At 40.7% G+C, this 22626-nt stretch overlaps 2 protein-coding genes across 7 annotated transcripts in view; both read right to left on the minus strand.

Annotated features, from left to right (window-relative positions):
* Nucleotides 1-9581, minus strand: part of parvaa (parvin, alpha a) — a 30032-nt gene extending 20451 nt beyond the window's left edge. The window contains exons 1-3 of one of the 2 annotated variants that reach the window (XM_075470611.1): nt 9282-9581; nt 1346-1435; nt 1148-1218 (exon numbers count right to left, since the gene is read on the minus strand). In XM_075470611.1, coding sequence (XP_075326726.1) covers nt 1148-1218; nt 1346-1435; nt 9282-9417 — 297 coding nt within the window. In that variant the 5' untranslated portion in view covers nt 9418-9581. Of the gene's footprint in view, nt 1-1147; nt 1219-1345; nt 1436-5807; nt 6178-9281 lie in introns of those variants that run through there. The other variant, XM_075470612.1, reaches the window with a different exon arrangement.
* Nucleotides 9582-10850: 1269 nt separating this feature from the next.
* mical2b (microtubule associated monooxygenase, calponin and LIM domain containing 2b) overlaps nt 10851-22626 on the minus strand; it is a 62597-nt gene continuing 50821 nt past the window's right edge. For 3 of the 5 annotated variants that reach the window (XM_075470613.1, XM_075470614.1, XM_075470616.1), the window contains exons 26-37: nt 22308-22469; nt 20735-20785; nt 18548-18663; nt 18218-18295; nt 17801-17955; nt 17332-17714; nt 16167-16240; nt 15991-16080; nt 13276-13369; nt 12760-12868; nt 12578-12651; nt 10851-12502 (exon numbers count right to left, since the gene is read on the minus strand). In XM_075470613.1, the coding sequence (XP_075326728.1) occupies nt 12267-12502; nt 12578-12651; nt 12760-12868; nt 13276-13369; nt 15991-16080; nt 16167-16240; nt 17332-17714; nt 17801-17955; nt 18218-18295; nt 18548-18663; nt 20735-20785; nt 22308-22469 (1622 nt within the window). In that variant the 3' untranslated portion in view covers nt 10851-12266. The remainder of the gene's footprint in view (nt 12503-12577; nt 12652-12759; nt 12869-13275; nt 13370-15990; nt 16081-16166; nt 16241-17331; nt 17715-17800; nt 17956-18217; nt 18296-18547; nt 18664-20734; nt 20786-22307; nt 22470-22626) is intronic. The other 2 variants (XM_075470617.1, XM_075470618.1) reach the window with 2 other exon arrangements.

Genomic DNA, 22626 nt, shown 5'->3' on the forward strand with positions numbered 1-22626 from the left:
ACATTTATTTTTCATTGTGGCCAAAGGATTCTCACATCATCACCTCTCCATCTCCCCTTTCCTTCCCTCCCACATGAGCTGTACATCACCAATACAGAAGAAGAAAACAAAAATGTTTCCATTATGGTGAGAGAGTCCTTGGTAGTTTGTTATATCAGAAACAATTTTCTATTATGGCCATAAATTTGAAACATTTCAGCATTCTTATTCTTATAACTAGAACAATTTAAACATGGGGATTCTACACTTTTATCAAGAGTGAAAGTAAACATACAAAAGTACACAGTACAAAATAAAGATATTGATCAGCAAAAATCTGATCTTATGCGTTTAACATAACCAGTCCATTTAGACCACATCCTAAAGGATTGACTGCTGTCTCAATCCTGCTCCACCAACACTCACTCAAAAACTCTTTTGTTCCTCTGGCCATCAGGCTGTACAACAGCTCTCAGGGATGGCACTTCTGAATTTCACTGGTCACTTTATAGGTTTAAACTGTTTTTTAAATTCTTAGATTGTTTTTAAAGTGTTTATAATTGTATAAACATTCTTATTGCTTTATTATATCTGCTACTGGATGCTTGAATTTTCTTCGGGATCAATAAAGTATCTATCCATCTATCTATAAAAATTCTCAGTTTGTAGTTTAAGAGAGTAGGAGAGTTTTTCCACAGCATATATATCCCGAGTCACATCTAACCATTCGATGTGGCTTTAACCACCTTCTTGAAATAGCCTTTTTGCTTGCAGCCAAAAATATAAGCAGCACTTTTTTTTATCTCTATGTCCCATCTGTCAAAAGTAATATTCCCTAAATACAAAGTGTCAAATCTATAGGGTATGTTAACCCCAAAGACAGCTTCTAGGTGACAGTGTATTTCTCTCCAGTATACAGTTAAGACTGGGCAACCCCAAAAGATGCGGAAGTGATTGGCCTCGCTTTTTCCACAAGCTGTGTTTGGTATCAGTGTTCGTTGTTGCAAAGGCATAATGAAAATACTTGACAAGTTTTTCCAACTATTTTCTGGCCATATATTAGAGCATGTTGTCTGCCACTGTAATATGCATAAACCTTTCCACTCATCTGAAGACCAGTGAGAGACCACATTCTTCAGAGATGAATTAAAGTTAAAAGAATTCACACCTTCATGAGCTCCTGCAGTTTACGGTCGTTTTTGGAGTTGGGGTCCACCATGGTGCGCACCTCATTCTCCTCTGGAAAAATAGAAGTTAACATCCCAAAAATGAGTGAGTAACAGTAGCAAAATCCCCACCTAACCTGTGCAACATCTAAACTCATTACTTTATCTGCCTACGTGTGACAGGGAGTGTAGCTGGTTACCTAGCATGGTGTCCTCCGGGTCCAGCTCATAGTGTGAAGGACTGAGTGGAAGGTTGATGGCATTTATGCCCTCCTCCTGAAGCTCAGAAACTACAAGAAACAGGTTAAAAAAGAATATATTAGAACAATCAAAGTCAACCATGATAAGAATTTTGTGCATGTTAGGAGGACAAACGTGGACATTTCTGCTATTTCTCATCAGCAATTCCCACAAGAAGAATCAAAATGAAAACCTAATTGGATTTGTTGTGCGCAGAAACGACAGAAAAAGAGTAACAGACTGTGTTTGAAATGCTGGAACGAGTGAATATTTGGATTCATTATCTGAAAGGCCAGAAGCAGAACTAAATCACAAGCAATGAAACACAAAAATGATCAATAAAAAGGAAATCAACCATGTGCAAAAGTACACAGAACAAGGCGGCATGACGTCCTTCTGCCAATCGGGAAGATCACCGCTGCATTCAGGCCGGATCAGTCGATACAAACTAGTAGTTTGGACAACTCCCTAAATGTTCGCTTGATTCCACAAACAACCATTAGCAGCCCTCCACTGAGAGCCATTTGACGTCAGACAAACAGAGCGGTGCTGCTTCCTGCTTCTCAGCGGGCTTTACAGAAGCCCAGCGTGTCTTTCTCCTCAGAGTGTCAGATACCTGAGGAGGCTGCCGATCCGTGTACGGGGAGCATGAAGTGAACATCCTGTGCATTTCTCTGTCTTCACTGGGAAGACATCCTCTTAATCAACACCATCTACGAGTGCCTGCATGTGCAACATATGTCTGCATGAGCACACATCACATCACACAGAGAAGTACGAGAATATTCCTGCAGAGTGATGCGTGCCTCACCCACTTCATTTCTGCAAATTACCAGCCACTTAGCCGGCAACACGACCACACTCGATGAGCAGATACTATATCTATCGATGCCAAAGTACAACAAGTACTTGTTTGGAATTCTATCTAGGCATGCATTAACTGGCACGCACTGAGCAAAATAATTCAGCTTGTTGAAGTCATTTTGTTTGAGTTTGGCAGACGAAACATGACGGATCCATAAAAAATAAGCAACGGTAAGAATGAGCACTTACAGTCAATAATACAACTTATATGAAAACTACTGTAAATAACTCGGATTATTGACTGTAACTGCTAAACAATGACTCCCCAAACATATAAACCCCATTTCCAGATACGGTGCATGTCTCTTTAAGTAAAACAAAATTCAAATCTGTCATTTATTTGTTTGTTTGAATCTTTATTTAGACGTTTTCACTGAACAAGTTTTGAATTTAATACAGCGACATACTCAAAAGTTTGTAGAGAGGCAAAGAAATAGAATACAAGGATGGAAAAAAAAAAAGAGAGGAAAATATACAAGTCAGAGGGTTTTTGGAAGATTCTCCAATCAGCAGATTACCTGGTGACAGGTGAGGGTGTTTTAGGGTGGCCGACATGCGCAAAGGGCAGAACAAATCCAACAGTAAAACGCTGCAAGTTCACTCAAAACAACGGAAGTTCGCCAGGCCACGAGGGGGGTCTCGACCTTTGGGATAGGGGGTCAACTATGGGAGATCGGAGGAGTAACGAAGGAGAAGAAAATCATGACTCAGTGGGGTCACATGGCACTGAAAGGATCAGATTATTGGCTAAATTACAATAAGAATGAGTTGCTCCTTATTTGGGCGAGGGTAATTATCCTTGGATATATGGCGGTGAATGATTCGAATCATAGGCACAAAGCGTGTCATACCCCGGTATGATAGGTGGCGCTGTACCCATTTCAACGATTGCTAATAGAGCCACTTCCTGTTGACCTCTTCACCACCACCAACAACACCAAACTCAGGCATTCGAGAAAGATGGCGAATGAAGAGCCAGATGAAGCTACGTCCCTCTACATTTGGTCTGTGATGAGCTGCTTGTTGCACAAACGCGATGCACAACGGAGCATTCTCCATCGCGTTGTTTGTTTCTTTCCGACGGCGACAACAGTAATATCGTCTCTTCCGATTACCGACCCCGGTAAAAAAATCTTGAGCATGCGCAGAACGCAAAGTCTAATTCACCACGTGCTTCAGCGTCTACAAACAGGTTTAATTTGACTTTATCTCGGGGTCGCGGGTAATCCGATCCCATTCAATTTCTGGTCCGATTAAGGTGTCTACATGTACTTAATAACTCAGTCTTATTGTAATTGAGCCAATAATCCGATCCTTTCAGTGCCATGTAACCCCACTGACTTTCTTCTCCTTTGTTACTATGGTCGATCTCCCACAGTCGATCCCCTATTGGAGAGGGCCTAACCCACACACCCCTCGTGGCCAGGCGAACTTCCGTTGTGTTTTTTCTCTCTTGCAGTCATTTTACTGTTGGATTTTTTTGCCGTTTGCACGTGTCGGCCACCGTACAGGACTGGGTATAAAAGGAGCATCCACCAAAGGTTTAGTGTTTCCAACGAGGTTGGGTCATATTTCACCACTTTGTGCCCAACTTTGTCAGAGAATCATGGCCCAGCTCAAAAGGTACTTTAATCCTTTAACATCTACAGAGCAGAATATTGTGAAAAGATTCAGAGAATCAAGCGAAATAAAAATTGTTAGTAAAATAATAAATAAATACAGTTTTGCTCCAGGACATACATACATACATTTTGTTTTTTAGACCACAGGGAAGTATTAATTCCTCCGCTATTGTGTGCGGCTTTTTACACTGATTCACTCGGTAGGCAACTTTATATGATGCGAGTTGAGAAGCTTTAGTAAAATGACTGTTTACCACGGCAGTTCACGAGTTTTTGTCAACTGGCTTGTCTTCTTCGCGCTTTAAGACAGACAACACACCGCGGTCTCTCCTCATTACCCACCGTTGTGCAGGTGAAGCCAAAGGCAAGACACGTGTCATCATATCTTCTTTTCTTTGCCATAGATGGAAATTGCTTTGGAAGCACATTGGGGAGCCCCATCAAAAACGTGTCCATGTTATGCTAGCAGTGTCATTTATTGATTGATTGATTCATTCATTCATTCATGTGTCAGATGAGGTTAAAGTCTCATTTTATTGGTGCAGGTCGGATCCGTCTGTCCAATACCTCAATGGGCGTTCGCTGAAAATAAGACTTTCTCGTACTGTCTTTAAATGATATCAATCATTTATACATATATAAATCATAATAAACCAGCGTGCTGCTGCAGAAGTTCTCCTTGTTGGTGCCATTTTTGGTTCATCACATTTGGATCAGGTCTATAATACAGTATATATATATATATGTATGTATATATATTATATTATCTAATATTATTTGTGCTCTGGTCCTCTTCTGCTGAGGACTGAAACAAACATAATTAAAAAATATAAGTAAATCAATAAAGAAAATAGATTAATTGAGACACTACACCGAGTTAAGTGAATACAGCTAGAAATTGATGCAGAATTATTGATTTATTTCAAACTCTGTAGATTAACTATTGCATATTATAGTAATGTTTTGCTATACTTTAGTAGCTCAAAGCTGATCAATGCCGCCTCTGCTTAGAAAACAAATGTATAACCATTAGGTTTGGTTTGATTTCGTTACCTAAGCCAAATACATGCATAAAAAGGGAAACTGCTCCACGAAGTGGGTCTTTTCCCAGCTAATCAGATTACCGCTTCGGTGTCCGACTCTAAAAAAAAAAGTTCCTATTTGCTGATCCAAGGTGTAATTTTTTTTAAATTTAATGAGTTTAAGAAGCACAACTGAAACAAAGAAAACGGGTTGAAAAATCATCTGGAGATTCTGTCAGAGTTCATCTGCCTTTCAAAAACTTCTGAGGAGGACTGGCTTTCTGTGTGCCCAATTATTGGTGGCTCTGACAATAAACAACTTCTAGCAACACCGTTCTTATCAATCTCACACCCTCTTGCCATATGAAAACATAACACACTTTGGGTGATTATATGATCGACTATAAGTGTGAACAAATGTGAACAAAAACCCACCCAGCGGCTAGAACTTCACAGGCTCACATGGTGATGTAGTTGCAGTACAGTGACACCATACCAATTAGCACAGTCGGATACTACTGTAACTATCACTTGTGCTATTTAAGGTTGAACCAGCATGCGGAGGAAGTTCGGTAGATTCATATGCGATCTGAATGTGAGATATCCACAGCTTTAACCATATCACCAGCTTCTACGTCACACTCGTCTATACGCGTTTATCTAGTCTTGAAAAGCCCCTTTTCTTCACTTTTCTTAAACGCAAAGTGCATGTGTCGTGCAGATTTAATTTAAGAACAGACTGGAGGGGATTAAAAGGCGTCCTGAGTGCCCTCACAACACATCACTCCTCCCCCTTCAGTCAATCATAAAACGAGGATACGTGGCCGTACACTTGATTGAATAACAATAGAAAGCCACATGAATCCCGTACGGTGCCACACGAGGAAAGATTAGAAGCAGATGTAGTGTCCTACCTGGAGGGCAGAGCGCTCCACAGCCCATGTCTGTCTGTCTCCGTCCCCCAGTGTCGAGCATCCTCTCCTGGCTAGCAGGACCAGCTTTCTCCCCTCCAGTTCATCTTCCACAGGCTGATCTCTAAACAGCCTCTAATTTCAAACCTGACCCCAGGACTACTTTTCTAAATGAGCTCTATTTTCAGAGATGATATGGATTATATTTAAGTGCTGTATGTACTGTTTGCGTTAAATTCACTGTGCACAGTTCGTTTCTGCTCTAAAACCTCCTGACCTTCTCTCTTTTCATACCCGCTCATCCCCATCTTATAGCTTCTCCCGTCTTTCTCATCCTCTACCTCCCATCTAACCCTTTTTCCTTTTCATCCGGTCATTACTGCCTCGCCTCGCCTCCCCACGCGCAGCCACTGCCATAAACGTGGCATGGACTCAAATTTATTCAATGACACAAGAGTGGCCAGCCCACGTTTTCCATCAAATCATTGGGACGCTCTGCACACATCCTGCACACCTACGTGTGTGTGTGTGTAATGAGCACGAGCGAGCTGGACTATAATGTGATTGCACGCATGTCTTACGGAAAAAGGCTTCATAAAATGGGGCTCAGCTGTGCAACAGTATCCTGACTGATGCAAAGTAATCATCCAGCTGAAAGAGACCTTTCTCATTCCATGATAAAACCTGGCCTTCAGCTGTGAATGTCATCTGAATCCTGTTGTATATTCAAAGCAACCGCTCGCTGCAATAACTGAGCGGAGCATTACAAAAGAGGCCGTCGGAATATTCTTATTTATGGGATATTCTTCGCAGTTAAGGTCCAACACAGCAAGGTTTATGAATGAGCACAAATGGAGGTGAGGAAAAGTGCACGTCCATGAGCACAACAGTGAATCACGATGAACTACAGGGCTGCAGTTTTCTATATGAACCCTGATGGTTCTCTACAGCAAGAAACAAGCGCCAACATTAAAGCAATTCGAGCAACTCATCGTAAACAAAGCCGACGAGTCGTACGAGTCTTCGGCTTCTTCTGTGAAAAATTAGTCTTAAAAAGAGACAAAGAATCGAATCATACCAACGCAGCACGGCTACTCCATTTAAAAGAAAGTATCAAATTGAAGATTTGATATAATCTGATGGTTTCTTACGCATTTTAGAAATAACTAAAATACTGAATTGGATTTAAATCATTTGGACTTTAATATGCTCAATTTGAACTGAGCTTGTTTTGGACAAAGGTCCTGAAAGTCATACCATCACGGTTATGATCCGCCTCCAGCAGGATGCTGGTTAAATGTTTTAAATGTAAACATCTTATCCTGCTTTTAGAAAGCCAACCTTTGGATATGAAGCAGTATTAATCTCGACTTTTTTTTTTTTTTTTAAAGAGTTTTAAACTTAAAGACCAGATAAACCGTCTCATCTTCTTCATGTTCACCTCATACAATTTAAAAGGTAATGTTACTTTTTTTCCTTTACTAAAAGTCACAGAAATGTGCAATGCTAAAACATAATCATAACCTTTTTATCTGCAGTTTTGCATATGAAAGAATACGATTAAAACCGTCTTACCCGCCTCAAAAATAAACCGGCAACACGTCAATTCAATGAAATTCACTATGGCAACCGGCCTTCAAGCTACTCTTGCTTTAATGATAAAGCAGTAAAAATCTTATTAATTATTTGCTTTGTTCCTGGCTTTGGCTGCACAACTTGTGTTGCATCTAACTGGAAATATATATGGCTCTAGTCAAAGGTTTGGACACACTAACCAACTCGTTGTCAAGGAGACAAGTCCAGACTTTTGACCGGTGCTGTCCATTTAAATTCCTTCTTATTGGTTTAGGATTATAGTTTGTTTCCCTTGTGAAAAATATGTTTGTTATTGGTGATCTAGAGTCATCATCCATCTATTTTCTATATCCAAGCTGGAGCCAATCCCATTGGGCGAGAGGCGAGGTGTACACCTTGGACAGGTCGTCAGTCCATCACAGGGCCACACAGAGACACGCTAAACCCACACTTCTGCTTTTACATGGAAGACCAGACATATTATCGCCATAAAAACAAACGCATAAGGAGACGATGAAGAAAACAGTGGAGTAATCAGTGGGTGTTAAGAAATAGAGGATCATACTTATTACCTAATCCAAGAACAAGCAACAGCATGTGAATCAACCTCATCAAGGAAGCAAAAACATAAAGAGGCAACGTCAGAAAGCTCTAACAAACATTAGCTTGGCTTTTCCTCGAAGGAAATCACCAACGAAGAACAAATGTCTTCAGACTGGCGTCAAAGCTGGTTCTCTTCCCCTCAGCTGGTAATTTAGCCTGCAGATATAGATGCAATTAAATGGTAGATAGTGGGTGGGTATTTAATGTGGTTACTATCTCCAACCATATTGTCAGCAGTTGATACGCATTGTTCCTTTAATGCCCCTGGGTAAGGTCATGTGCTCCAAAAGATACCAATAACATCCAATCTGAAAACCTTATCAAGAAGCACCACATCAGAAAACCTGGAGACCTAAAAGGCAATAAATGCAGGATACTAATAGTAAGGTTTCTGGCACATGATCAAAATCTGAATAAGGATCAAAACTGGGATGCTACTGCGCATGTAAACACACTCATTATGAACCGTTTCTATCTAGGGGCTAAGCTCCCCAACGGTATCAAATGTATGTGCGGATGTGTCTGTAAAAACTGTTAAAAGAAAATTAAATGAGCTCCCAAAGGTTGGAGACTAAAAGGAGCTGTGCACGAAATCTCAAATTTGATCAATTTTTCCTCATGTTAAGGTCATTTAAAGCAGTGTATTTAGTTCAACCTCTGGCAGTGTGTGCGTGTTCTTTCCAAGAAACAGTAAATAAACACAAACACATGTGAGCCATGATCTCACTGGCACCAAACATTCATACCAGCGCAGGTTGGAGAGATGAACTCAAACAGACTTAAATCTCTTCTAACTAATCTTGGTGTGCATTTCCTTTTTATTTGGGTTACAAATGCATTCTCAAACACATTTGATATTTGAGATATTTCATTACACCACCCTGCACCGCATAGAGGGTGCCTGCAGGGAGGGTGATGGTGGTGTACTCAAGCCTGCTGTGGGAGTGTGACGGGCCCGTGTTTACGCATACCTCATTCCTCACTTTTTACAGTAATGGTGGATTCAATACCTTACATGGATATAGACGAAGCCCGCGGTTATGACAACACATACAAGACACTACACGTTGTAGCTTCAGGTCCTACTTTTCCGCTGAATTAAAAGTCATAAAGTGCTCAATGTGGTGGCTCTCTCTCTAACTTTAACTGCGTAGTTGTGATAAGTTTGTGGGCGTTTAAAACCTGAGCCTGAGCAGTTTAAAAGTGGGAAAAAGTGTTCAAAACTCAAATGACTTCCCTAAAAGATGTTGTAAAATAAGCCGAATAACTCCCAGCTCGTTGTTTGTGTTAGATGTTTACCTTCTTTAGCTTTTTTCCTTCTAGCCAAAGTACCACCAAGTTTTCCCAGAAAAGAGTCATCTTTCTTGCGGGAGGACGGAGATTTGGGCGTCGGAGATTTCGGGGAGGACGGAGACTTCTGAGGCGAAGAAGCCATCGTTGAGAGAGTAATTTAATCCGGGACAGTTGACGCAAAACTGTCCGAGTTGACGTGGAAATTAAAGTTGATTAAGAAGTTAGAAGAAAAAAAAAAATCAGCGTCCACTCCCTAAAGCGGAAACGGAATTCCAGACATTTTCTCCCGAGGTTGGCTGGAGTCTGAAGCCCCTCCTCTGTGGAGGAGGTCCGGGAGCGGGCGGGCGGGAGGGAGGCTGCTGACCGCGGGAACAGAGTGGGAGCTCCACGGATCAACAGCTGCTGGATGAGGGTTAAGAAGGGGGACACAATAAGAAGAAATCAATTATTAACGACTTTTGGGATGGTTTCTGGATAGCCTACTAAACGTTTAATAGGAACGCCACTATAAAATTAGACTCTTCCTTTATTTTTCATCCGCGTTTGTCAGCTTTCAGATTTTACGCATTTGTGATCAAATTGGCCAAAATCTTACCTGAAATCCACTATTCCACTACAGCCATTTTATTTATTTATTTTAGCATTTATGTGACTGTGTCCTTCATTCATTTTGATTGTTTTTAATATCTTAAACTTTAATTCCCATTAATATTGTTCCTTTATTCCCTGTTTTTTGTTTCTTGTCTTTGATCCATGTTGTTTCCTTATCTTTTACTTGTTTGAATCACAGTTTTTAAAAGACACATCTGTGGCTCATTTACTAACCCTCCACTTCATGTCAAAAATGTATGTTGAATTTTCACTGGACCAGTTTAAAATTTTGCTGAACATTGATGACACCTAAAGCCTAGATGTAGAATGAATGGCTATGAATCATTTTCTAATCTAAAAAGGAAGAACTAGCTTTTTTTATTCATATTTTGCTTCTAGTTTTAATTTTCTTACAAAAAACAAAAACATTTCGACCGGCATTAATCTAGCTCCAAAGCTGAAAAAGTAGATTTTTTAATGACAGGTTATATTAACTTCAAATAGTATTTTAAAGCTCTTTTTTAACCAAATGTTTGGTATGGTAAAGTACAACTACATAATACAGAAAGATGTCATTTACTCCATTATCTGATTAATATCTTAAAATAACAAACATCAACAAGTGGTTTAGATATAACATTCATTGTCATCTTTTTGACTGTGCAGACAAAAATTAAACCGAGGAAGCTTCATAGAGTAGAATTGATGGTTTGCTGTTGGATTGACTTAGGTTTATAGATGTAATGAAATGCCCAATGAGTGTATAACACGGACACAAAGAACCGTAAAGGAAACATAATAGTAACACATAATTGAATAAAACCACAGAATACAATATTAATGCCAGTGAAGATTTTAAAAAACCATGCTGCCTTTTTATTAAATGAGAGTAATAAAACATCAAGTAACTTCAAGATATGACTCATTAATTCTGCAGAAAATTCAGATTCTGCTGCAAGAAAATGAAAGTAGAGAAGAAATGCTTTTTTCATAATTCTTAGTTTTCCCTTTTAGACAGTTTGTGCTCTTTCATTGACTGTAAAGCCCCCAGAAACAACAATTCAGTTTAGTTTTAGTACTTAAGATTGAACAAAACCTTTAGAAAATTCACTAAATATGTGAAGAGCTACTGTTTTACACCAGTGAAATGCAGTAAGAAGCTTTACTAAGCTCAGACTAATAAGTTGGGCTCATGTTACAGTAACACCTACCCAAAAACAACATGACAACAATATTCAAAGATGTAAATACATTTTTATTAAAGATTATTTTCTATTTCAAAGACTCAAAGCAGCATAAAACATCGAGAATCAAAACACACAACTTGAATACATATTTCTAGTCATGAAAAACAACTTTCTATGAGATTTATGTTTTTTTTGTTGGTTTCTTTTTAATTCACATCATAAACAAGGATGACACTTAAAGCCCAGGACGGGGAGAGGAAATGAGCAGTGCCGTGACTCGTCCTGGGACTAAAACATATGTAAACACATCATTCATCTTCTCATGAGGGAAACAAGCCTTCACATAGACTCGAAGCCCTTTACAGTGTGTTAAAGCCATTGAAACGGAAAGATTAGAGTTTAAGAGGCAGTGGCAACAAAAGGCTAAACCCACACTGAAGTGGAAAGAGGAGAAAATGATTCAAATTTCAGGCCGGGCACATATCCAGTCACTGTAGACTGCGGCTGTGGCATGTGATTGGGGCCAGATTCACGACATGCCTGAATGTTTCAGCTTGTGCAGCATCAGTTTTCTGCCCTGAGTTTCATTCTTACAGGTTACGGGAGTAAAAGGTCTCAGCCTCTCTACTATCCCTCTTGTTTTAGTGTGTGAGTGCAAATACAACTCAACTCTATTTACAGTGTTCAGGACCAAGTGAACAAGTATCAAATACACACAAGAAATTACAGTCACACACAAGACTGCATACAAAGAGAACAACGGTGGTTAAAATAGCACTAAAAGTGTTGAGTCGTGTCATGTGCACTCAAGCAAAGCTATACAGTAATAAACGGGTCCAGTATTGAGGATGGAAACCACCGAAAGTAGTCACTTATTCGTCAGTCAGTTTGGTTTATAAGGAGTGCAAAGAATTGACAAGGCAGCCGGTCACATTAAGCGTCTTGTACGTCCAGTTTCAAGTCAGTGTCCATCTATGAGAAATCCTAAAGCTCAAATAACCTTAATGGCAGAGGTGTTCATTAGCTCAAGCTCCATTTCTGTTCTCCTTTAGTCTTCAAACTCATCTTACCAGTGCAGACGGGACTCTTCTTTGGGGTGAATGAATTGCTTAAACTTTCAGTAAATTTCCATACATATCACATTCTTCAGATTTGCAGCTTTAATCAGCCAAATGCAAACTAGATCGTACAAATTCATCCTCCTCCGAGGTCCTCAGCATCCAGCCCTCACCTCGGCTTCTTCTCCGCCCCATCTGTCATTCTCCTGAGCCCAGTGGAACTCGTAGCCCTTCGACAACACGAGGCTCTCCAAATCCTTGTCCTCAGCCCGCTCCTTCAGCCTCTGCTCCTCCAGTATATAGACCAGCATGTCCCGCTTCTCCACCGTCTTCATGATCTCCTCCAGGATCCCCTGCTCCTCCTGGAGCTCAGTGGCGCTTTTATTTGTATCTGGCATGAAAGAGGACATAAATAAGTGTATGCTCATTGCATCTAATCATAATTCTGCTTATTGGAGGGTCTTACCCTCTACCGCCATTCGGTGTCGCAGGTCTTGCTGCAGCCGGCTCTGGGTGTCCTCCAGCTCGAGCTCCTGGGCACTAAGATGGAACAGAAAATGGTGTGACCTCTACTGGTGTGAAATGGGAATTGCAATTAACATAATTTGAGTTTCGCCCATCCCCATAAGATGGAATACAGTCACTCACAAGATCATGAGTTCAGATTCATAGCGCGCCAATCGGTTCTTTTCCAGAACAAGTTTGAACCAGGACTGATACAGCTGGGCCTCATCACTGTCCTCCAACTGAGGCGAGTCTGGGAGGAGAGGAGTGAAACAAAGCAAGGAAGGAAGGCGAGAGGGAGAGAGACACCCAAGTCATACTCAGGGACTCTGAGTGACAGGATTTACCATTCACTAGTACACAAACAAAGCCCAGTACTGTACAAAGATGAAGCAACAATGAAGTCTCTGTGTCTATTCTGAGAGCAGCCATTAACTGCTTACAGAAGCTTTTAACCAGACCGGGATTACAAGGCAATGTTTTCTCTAAATGCTCTGAGAAATATGGGGAATGCAGTTTAACAACAGGAGAAAAGAAAGACTGAAGCTTTCACTTGAATTCCACTGAGCTGCATCGAGGTGCCGTGGCTCAGACTTCTGTCATTAAAAGAAACAGCTTTGTTAGTCACTGGCCTAAATATGTGCATGCACTGTTGAGTACCTGTTTCTCCTCTTATAATCTTTTCTATCGCCACTCCTCTCTCTTCTATATCACGCTGTTTCTCTCCGACTTCCTCCAGTTGTCTCTGGATCACCTGCACAGAGGAAACACGTCACGATATGACACATGTAAAATAGACTCGCCGTGAGATTCATCACAGAGGAAATCTGTCTCTGAAATCTCTGCTTTCACTTCTAACCCACTAATGAAAGCTTTTCTTTTTATGAAGCATCCTTGGAATTCAATTCGGAGAGTTGAAAAGGCCCCATTTCTTTTGGTACTATCAATTATTCAGTAACCCAAAAACAGTCTCAGTTTGGTTTTCAAATGTAATTTGTCAACACTACAAACAAGATTCCCACTGACGTTGAAGGGATTATGATGGAAATCATCCCTCCAGCATTAAACATTCGATAAATATGGGGTTCACATTTTTCATGCCAATCAGTGAATTCTCTTGCTCTTCTTTATGACTTGCAACAGAAAATAGTTCTGATTTTAGCTCAAGCCGAGCAGTGCTTAGTGCTCAAGTGAATTTCCAAACGCTTTGACAGAGCAATAAAAGAACCACACATTCATTTATTCTTATTTCTTGCACTAGAGCCCTCACTGTTCCCTCTAAGTTTGAATATCAGTTTTAAAGTGGGGAATCTTAGTCATCATTAACCTTTTTTTAATTTAAAAAGCACAGTCTGCATGCGTTTTAGACTATGGACTGTATAGACCAATGCAGACTGATAGAAGTAGTTTGCCTTGTGATGCAGCAGAGAGCTCTCAACTATCAACTTGAACCAACGCATGCCCTCAGATAAATAAGCTAATGTTATGTTTGCTACTTTGCTTTGAAAATGGAGGAAACTAGCCAGCAAAGCCATCCAAATTGGACAATTAAGACATCAAAATGACCAGAGAAGTGGTGTTCAGAAGCATTCTGGATTAAATACCACAAAGAAGCCATTTGCTTAACAAAGCTTTAAAAAACTTTAAACAAAGCAACTGTCAAACAGTAAATCTCCAGACTCACCAACGAACTCGCCGCGCATGTGAGGCAGCAGAGGCACCACAGATTAAAGAGTCTATGCAGCATCGGGTGTTATGTGTCATTTGACTGCCTGCTGTTCAGTACAGTCAGCTACAGCAGGCTCTTTGCTCATATAATGTAATTTATGTAAAGATGCAGCCAGCCTGTTTTCTGAATGCTTTTATAGAGGCCTTTTAAGCTCATGATGGAGCCGATAGAAAATAGAAAATTTCAAATCAAACAGCTGCATGACAACAAACAGGAAATCATCGGGGCAAGACTAAAAGATTAGAAACTTGCTTTAACCACAGTGGGATGGACACTGATGAGCTCACATGCTTATAGGTCATGGTACTTTAGACTCGTGGGAAAGTGACAGTTGTGTCCTGTTTATAAAGAGCTGAGAGGAAACCCTACAGCTGTTCCAGCAGATTGCTAGAGTTTGTGAGCACAGGGAAAGGTGGGATTTAAATTCAAACACTTTGAAAGACTCATGTGGTTCTTTCAAATTGTTTGAACTTGAATTCTGGAAAAAGTGACAGTCCTCGTATGCACAGGGTCACTGCTGAGCTATAGGTCTGCTGGGTGTTGGACAAACAGAGAAGAACCGTAGTCAAGTGAAGAAATATCAGTTCCTCTACTATAGATGGTGTAATGCTACCGGGATGCAACACGCGACTCCTGCTCAGAATGAGCAACAAATGCACCTCGTCAACCTTTCAGCAGCATAACAAACAGCTGCACAACAGAACTGTGAAGAACTGTTTACATCAGAGATACTCATTGCTCGGCTCCTCAAGCTGTAATTGGTGGCTCGCACTCGCATAGTAGCTTATAACAATATGGTAATATTGTATATTAAGTTTGCGTTTTTGTAGTATCATGTATTTTTATTATAAGTATTAATTAAGGCTTAATAGTGTTTCCTAAAGGGGGCTCTGTTAAACCTGGCAACGCAGCCCGCTTAAACCACCGTCACACTTGACCGCAGTGCACGCTAGCTCCTTTAGCCAGCGCGACATGCAGGCACAATGAATCGGTTTTTAATTAAAAAAGGGCAAAAACCAGCACAAAAACCATGCTCATCTTGAATGTCTCACTATGATTACAACAACAAACTACAAATACAACATGAAGAAAGTCAAGGACATGCATGCCAGCTTCCGCTCATCCCAGTATTAAGGAAAATGTGGTCTTAATTGAAAATGTATTGGCTGTGTTGGTTTTTTTTTTGTGGGATGTTTTATATGTAGAAATGCATAAGGAGATCATTTGCAAAAGGGGATTTTTAGTATGTTGTCGTAAAAGTGGCTCTTCCCTTGATTTTGCTCTGCCAATGTGGCTCTTTTGTGAAAAAAATAGTGAGTATCACTGGTTTGCAGGGTAAGGTGCGCATATCGGTGAGAGCTGCAGCTTTATTTTCCTTTCTGCTGATCTGTGTGCTGCTTTCCCATTGTGCATGTTCAGATACAAGTGATACAGCGATTTTCAAAGTGTCGCATGCATCCCCCAACTTGAATTCCCTGCTGTGAAATGCTTGTGCAAACAGCAACTGCGGAGAAAGACCGGACCAAACTGTGCACACATTTTTCTGAACATCTTCAGAGCTCGTGTGAAATTGGCGACAGTGTGTCGAGGCCATCTTCGGCTACTTGGAACAAGAATTTCTATCAAAAACAACAAAAATGTAGCACCTGAGCCCTGTGCAGCCTCTTCAGCTGTTCTCGTTTATTCTGCTGGGGGACCATCTTTTCCTGCTTCTTCTTTAGTCTCCCTGAATACTGCTGGAACAAGAAGAACAGAACATGTCAGACATACAACCTCAATGCAATTTGATGCCAGTCGGTGTGTAGAAAGAGTCCACACGAACCTGGTGATTAGATGTCAGAGTCTCACTTTCATCAGCACTTGAGGACGTCGCCTCCAGATTCTGCTGACTGGAGGCTGCAAATAAAATGATTAAAAAGAGAGATCAGCCGAGAAAAGTTTGTATGAAAGGACAGAGCTGTAGTTTTCATGAGCAACATGGATTCATTTATAGACTGAGTCAACGTATAAAACCACAATGATATTAAAAACTGTGATGGAAAAGACTTTTACATTTTTATACATTAAAGACGGATATTTGGCCTGTATGAATTTTCCCTTAAATCCACAACACCTGTGGCTCTCACTCTAAAAGCTGAGGTCCCTTAAGGTGCCCTTAAAACAAAATTCCTGAATATTGGTAAAGAGAACTCAGACAAACAAATGAGACGTGACATTTTATATCCAGTCATTACAGACTACAAACAGGGGAAAGATTTATGAAAGTCAGAATTTCACTACATATTTTTGTTGAAGTGCATCAGTCCCTAAAGCCCTCCCTCGTCAAACAAAAGCACTGGTTGGTTATAAAGGCCACAGCCAAGCCTCACATCTGATGGTGATCAAAAATAAATAAATCACACTCCACTACGAGGGTAAATAAGTGAATAATACATTTTTAAAATCAGAGTAGCTGATCATGGAACTGCTGAACATTAGAGGAGGGGCTACTTAGATGCTTTACTTTCCAGGTGAGATCATCATTGGATTCATCATCTGAATATAGACTTTGATAAGTACCTCTGCCTTCAATTATCAGTTTTGTATAAACGTTGCATGAGTGTTTTTGTATTTTTGACTAGACTGTAAATACATTGCTTTTAAAGCCTTTTCTACTATATTGAAGAAAGGAAAACAATATCCCATATGTGAAACATGGTGGTGGTGGTATCATGGTATGGGTCTGTTTTATTACAGCTTGGCCAGAACGTCATAATTGGATCAACGAATTCTGAATTATACCAGAAAACTCTAAAGATGGCCTTCACCCTTCGTTAAAGAACCTGCAGTGAGACGTTTATGTGAGGAAACCCACCTACATCCCAGTGTTGAAGTTGTTCTATCCTGAGATATGGGGTAAAGTTCCTCCATGCTAAAGCATTCTTGCAACCAATTCATGCAACTTCAAAGGATTACAAGGCAAAAACCTCAGAGGCCACTTCACCAACCTTTGTTTCTGAGGTTGGAGAGGATTGTTCTGATTTCCTTTTGGTCCTCGTGGTCCTTCCCTTCACTGTCAGACAGCTGCCTCTTCCTCAGCTTCAGGGATGAAAACAAGTCAACCCTTTTGCGGGAACGCGACGCGATGCCATCAGAGAACCCTCCCTCGGAGTCTCGCTGGCTCTTCAGGGACACCTGCTGCAGCAAGGAGGGAAGGTCGCGGCCCTCCCCCCATGGATCTGCCTCTATAGACGCCCACTGGGGATCCCACATGCTGGCCCTCCTTTCCTCTACGGTAGACTTTGGTGCTACGGGTTTGAACAGTGAGCTAAAGCTAAACGCCCCTTCAGACATGGGCCTCTGTTTGCGGCAGCCATCGTGTTTGGGCCTCCTGGGTAATTAAGACAAAACATGACATTTAGAGACAACTATTTTGCCATCAGCTGCTGAACTATGAAGAAAGTATGTGATACAAACATTATGACTGCAGTTTTGGAGCTGCTGGAGTGACTGCTCCCATTAAAAGTCCTCCTGAAGGCATTGGCTATAACCTGGAAGGCTGAGGTTTGGCTCTGGGATGCTGTTCCATTCTGGCTCGAGTGCATCTGAGGCTTATCTGCTTCTGTTTGTACCTGATAAAAGATCAGAGGGAAAGGAAAAACGCAGTCAACGCAATGTGGTATTAATTCCTCTCATCTCCCTCACGTTAATGCGTTTGGATCGCTGCAGTGTTTCGTCAATGAAAAGAGTAGAGAAGACAAAGAGGAGAGAAATCTCATATACCCACGCTCAATCTTCACTTTACTGACTTGATAAATTCACAAAGACTCCCCCCTGGTCTGTATGCTGGTATGTGTTTGTGGTGGTGCCAGTTTCTTCTGATTTAATCCTCACCTCCAAGTTCAGAAGCTTCTCACTTCCCACTGAAGGATTCTGGGTATCTGCTGATGTTTTGGAGCTGCCTTTGGAGTCCTGAGAAAACCAGAATACATTCAAATAGACAAAAAAGTATCTGTACATATAAGAAAATCTATAACAGGTCAATAAACTGCACAACAACCTACTAAAAAGGGAACTCTCTATGCAATATGCACTCTTTCACAGCTTAAAGAAAGCAATCTGGATTCCAACATCTCCACTATGTTTTCGGTAATGCAGCTCAGTAGTTTTTGCCATTTATGTTACCCAAAAACAGACAGAAGGCAGTGATTACATGTGACATACAGAGTGTTTTCCAGCAGAAGCAATTTCCTCAAAGTCAGCTTCAGGAACAGTCTCCACTCCCTCCTCGTCCAGTGGCAAGCGTCTCTGGAAGTGCTTGATTATGATCAGAGGGAAGGCTGCACACAAACACAACAGGAAGCACGTTTTATCGGAAATACTGCAAATGCTCAGGCTGTTCTTTTGTCCTTCATCAGTTACAGAAGTTTTAACTGAACACTTTTTGTCTCGGTGTGTTAAACATTAGGCTCAGCGTGTAAATGTGAAACACAAATCACTCAGCCGAAGAAGACTCAGAATAGGACAAAAGGGCATCAGAGGGCTGCAGAAAGAAAATGTTGGTGTGATAAATACAAACGAAAACTGAAGAAATAAAAGCAGACAGGCAAACAAGAAGTGACAAAGTCAGAAGTGATAAATTCATCTCTCAGCTCCTGTGTCAGGTCTTTGCTGGATTTTTTCCTCTTTCTTAAGGACATCACTTTCAGATCCTGTTCATCTGCTGTAGATAGTTCTTTAGGCCTGACACTTCTTCTTTTGTCCTCCACTTGTCCAGTTTCCTCAAATGTTTTAAGGACACACTGCACACCATGCTGAGATAAGCCAAGTTTTCAGCTAACAGCTCTTTGGGAATCACCTTGTTGCTGCAGAAATCCTGTTTTCTGTCTGTCAGACTGTGTTATCTTTGCTGTTTTTCATAGATGCAGCTAAAGAAATGGGAACAAATGATGCGTCTCTGTGACAGGCTGCTGGTAACAAAGTGCCTGAAGATACAATTTAAAATCTGTTGCTTTGCCAAGTTGTTTGTTACAGACACAACACTGGTCCCCCCTCCTGAGTTTGGTGCCTTTTCTATGCTTGAATAATTCCTAGGTGTTTGTCATTTGGCTTAACAAACAAAAACAACACATACCTCTGAAAAATGCTCAGGTACATTAGGACTGAAAAAGCAGCCAAAGTCCAAAGAAAAACTTTGACAGACCTTCAGAAAGGCTGCTTTAAAAGATTACAAGGAAAGACTGCTTGGAAGAGAAATGTAAAGAAATGAGGGCTGGATCAGGACTTTTGCACAGTGCTGTAAGTAAATATTGATCCCTGAAAATTCCACTTTTGTACACATTTTTCTTGACAACTTGACGACTTTCACCTGCTACATTTTAACGCCTGTTCTTTCTATGTCTTACATTCACAAACAAAGGCTTGTTACTTCAGTTTTTATATATTTGAAGTGATTTATCGATAATCTTAATTATGAATTATTGTGAGCCTTCCCAGCCGGATCGAGATCAATTTCAACCTGCGTGCATGGGCCGCATCCATCAGCACACAACTGTACTGCCATGAGCAGAGTTTTTCTGTGTTATTCCTCATATTTGACCTTATTTCAATGAACAGTTTGAAGCTGTTGACTGTTTAAAAGTCATTCTTGGTAAATGTGTTGAGTCCTTATCATTTTCAGTAAATTACGTAATTACATGTGATGTTCTTAAAAAAAAAAAAAAAACAACAACATAATTATGTCATTTTCAGATAGCTTTGCATTTTCTTAGCTGGTGGAATGGTAAAAGCACATTTCAGAGGTTGTACCTTTCCACTTTTGCTTGAGTAAATCATTTGAATATGTACTTCTACTTGAGTAAAACTGCATGTTTTATTGGAACCTCTGCTGCAGCCACTGTGTAGAAGTAACCAAAAAAAACAATAGAAAACAGAAATGAAGAAATTAAGTTCGGTTGAAGCTAAATAGCAAAAAAAATGAAAGCCATCAAAGTTGAGCAACATCAACATCTAGTGTCGTATACGTCACATGACACCACAGCAACGTAATGCACAAGCTGACTACACACAGCACACGTTTATGAAAATACATGTGAGAATATAGTGTTATACTGGGCACCAGAAGGTTCTTACATCTATGTTTTTATCCCTGAAGAGGTGCAATCAGAACGGAATCGGAGCCATATTACAATCACTCTACAGCCTGACAACAAGCCCGAGCACACAGCCAGAGGTTAAGAACAAGAGAAGCAAACAGAACCGTGCAGAATAGACAGAGTTCAGCATACAAAACCAATCTCCCAGAACTCTCTGCATGAAAATGTGCTTGTGAAGCGGTTAGTAAAGACACAGCACAGGCCAGGCACAGGCAGGACAAGCAGGGAAGACACGTTAAAAATCTGAGACACTCACTTGCCCGGATCTTCCGTTTCCATCGATTTTTATTTTTTGTGTTACATTGATCTGCGGAGAACAGAGTTAATGAGACAGGCCGGCTTAATATTGTGGGAGAGTGTTGAACAGCATGTTCACCATCTATCCATTTATTATACATCTATTTATTCTGTATCCCAGATTTCTACACACATACAACACGGTTTACAATTGAGTTGGATGGTGTGTAAAATGTAAAATTAAAGGCCGAGTTTAACTGGAAATAAGCATCATAAAGAATGTGAAAACTGAAAATAATCATCGTTTTCTTCTTCTTCTTCATTTTGAATTGGATGCCAGAAGCAACATCAACAACAGCTGCATCAAAAGGAAACCAAAACACTGTTTCTGTAGGAACACGGAGAAATGTTTCATCAAGGTGAAAGACTGTGTGGGCAAAGGAATATGGAGAATTTCTAAAGAAGACCTACAGCAAATTTATAAAATAATCTCAAACGAAGCTTTGGACACAATTAGTTGCTGCGTCCACAAATGCAGGTTAAAGCTCTTCCAAACAAAGACAAATATAAATAAATAAATATAAATAAGAACCCAAATGATTTGGTCTTCTTTCAAGTGGTACTTCAGAGACATGGAAAACCGTCCCGTGGACCGATGAATGGAAATCATAAAAAGTAACTATAAAAAGATGGTTGTACTGTTTATGTTGTTCCTTTTTACGTGGATCCACATCACAAACTGCAGCATTACAGCAACGAGCGTCGCTGGGATCACTTTCAGAGCAACTTGACGAACAATAAAACTCTGACAGCCAATTAAAAAACAGCCAGGATCACATTCTCTCTCTGTGGTGCTTCACACTCTGATATCATCCATATTCAGTTATGTTTATTCTTTATGACCAACATGTAACAAATTATGTTAAACCTCTGCTAACAGAGTAGGGGATTCTCTTTCTTCTGCATACAAGTCACACACTTCTGGTTTCCTCTTTACTGGCCATGCTGGGTAGAGTTTGTCTGTGCATGCATGGCATCACCATTTACAGAACACAGTCGCTCATTAGTGTGGATGCTCACGTTATCGTTTCCGTTCTGGGTTTGGACGACCCGTTACAGACGTGTTCCTGTCCCGACTGTCATTGATTTTTGTCAAATGCAGGGTCGGGATTGGTTGCGGAGGGTTCGGGTCAGAGGCAGTAAAGTAATTACAACAGTTCCATCTCAGTTTACGTCGCTCCGGTATGAGCAGAAGTGTGTTTGGACAGACCGCTAAGTCCAGGAAATCTCCACTGCACAGATAAAATAAACATTTTGCTAAGTGTGGGGGAAAAAGCTATTATATGTCAGCCTCACCCTCATTTCCCACATATAATCGAGGGGAAGGACTCCAACACAAACAATGCGGCAGAGTCACTAGTTAAAGTTCAGCCAGTTTAAGATTCTCCCTCTGGGAATATCATGTTTTCAAGTAATAACTGGGGTTGGAAACTCATTTCAGCAGCACTCGATCGGTTAATACCTTAAAGGAAAACAAAGGAAACGCCAATTCTGGGTTGCACCACACTGAGCACTGAAGGAGCTGAACTGACCTTTGGTACTGGGCTGGCTTTGGCCTTGGGTCACGGCGTCGTCTTCCTTTGTTGGTCTGACAAGGCAGGAAGCATTCAGAGCATCGACGGCCATCTCTGTGTCCTCGAGATCTCTGTTCTGACCTTTATCACGCTGCTCTGCCTGCAAGCCAGATGCCCCATCTGTAGAAAAAAAAAAAAAAAAACAGTGTGTGGGCATTACAGTCTGACTCATCTTGAACTGATGTCATTCTAGGTTTCGGGAATATTAACACAGACATATTTCATGCACGTCGTCTCAACAGAAAGCTACAACGGGTCAGCAAATTCTCTATAAAGT

This window comes from Odontesthes bonariensis, chromosome 7, assembly GCF_027942865.1.
Source record: "Odontesthes bonariensis isolate fOdoBon6 chromosome 7, fOdoBon6.hap1, whole genome shotgun sequence".
NCBI lineage: Eukaryota > Metazoa > Chordata > Actinopteri > Atheriniformes > Atherinopsidae > Odontesthes > Odontesthes bonariensis.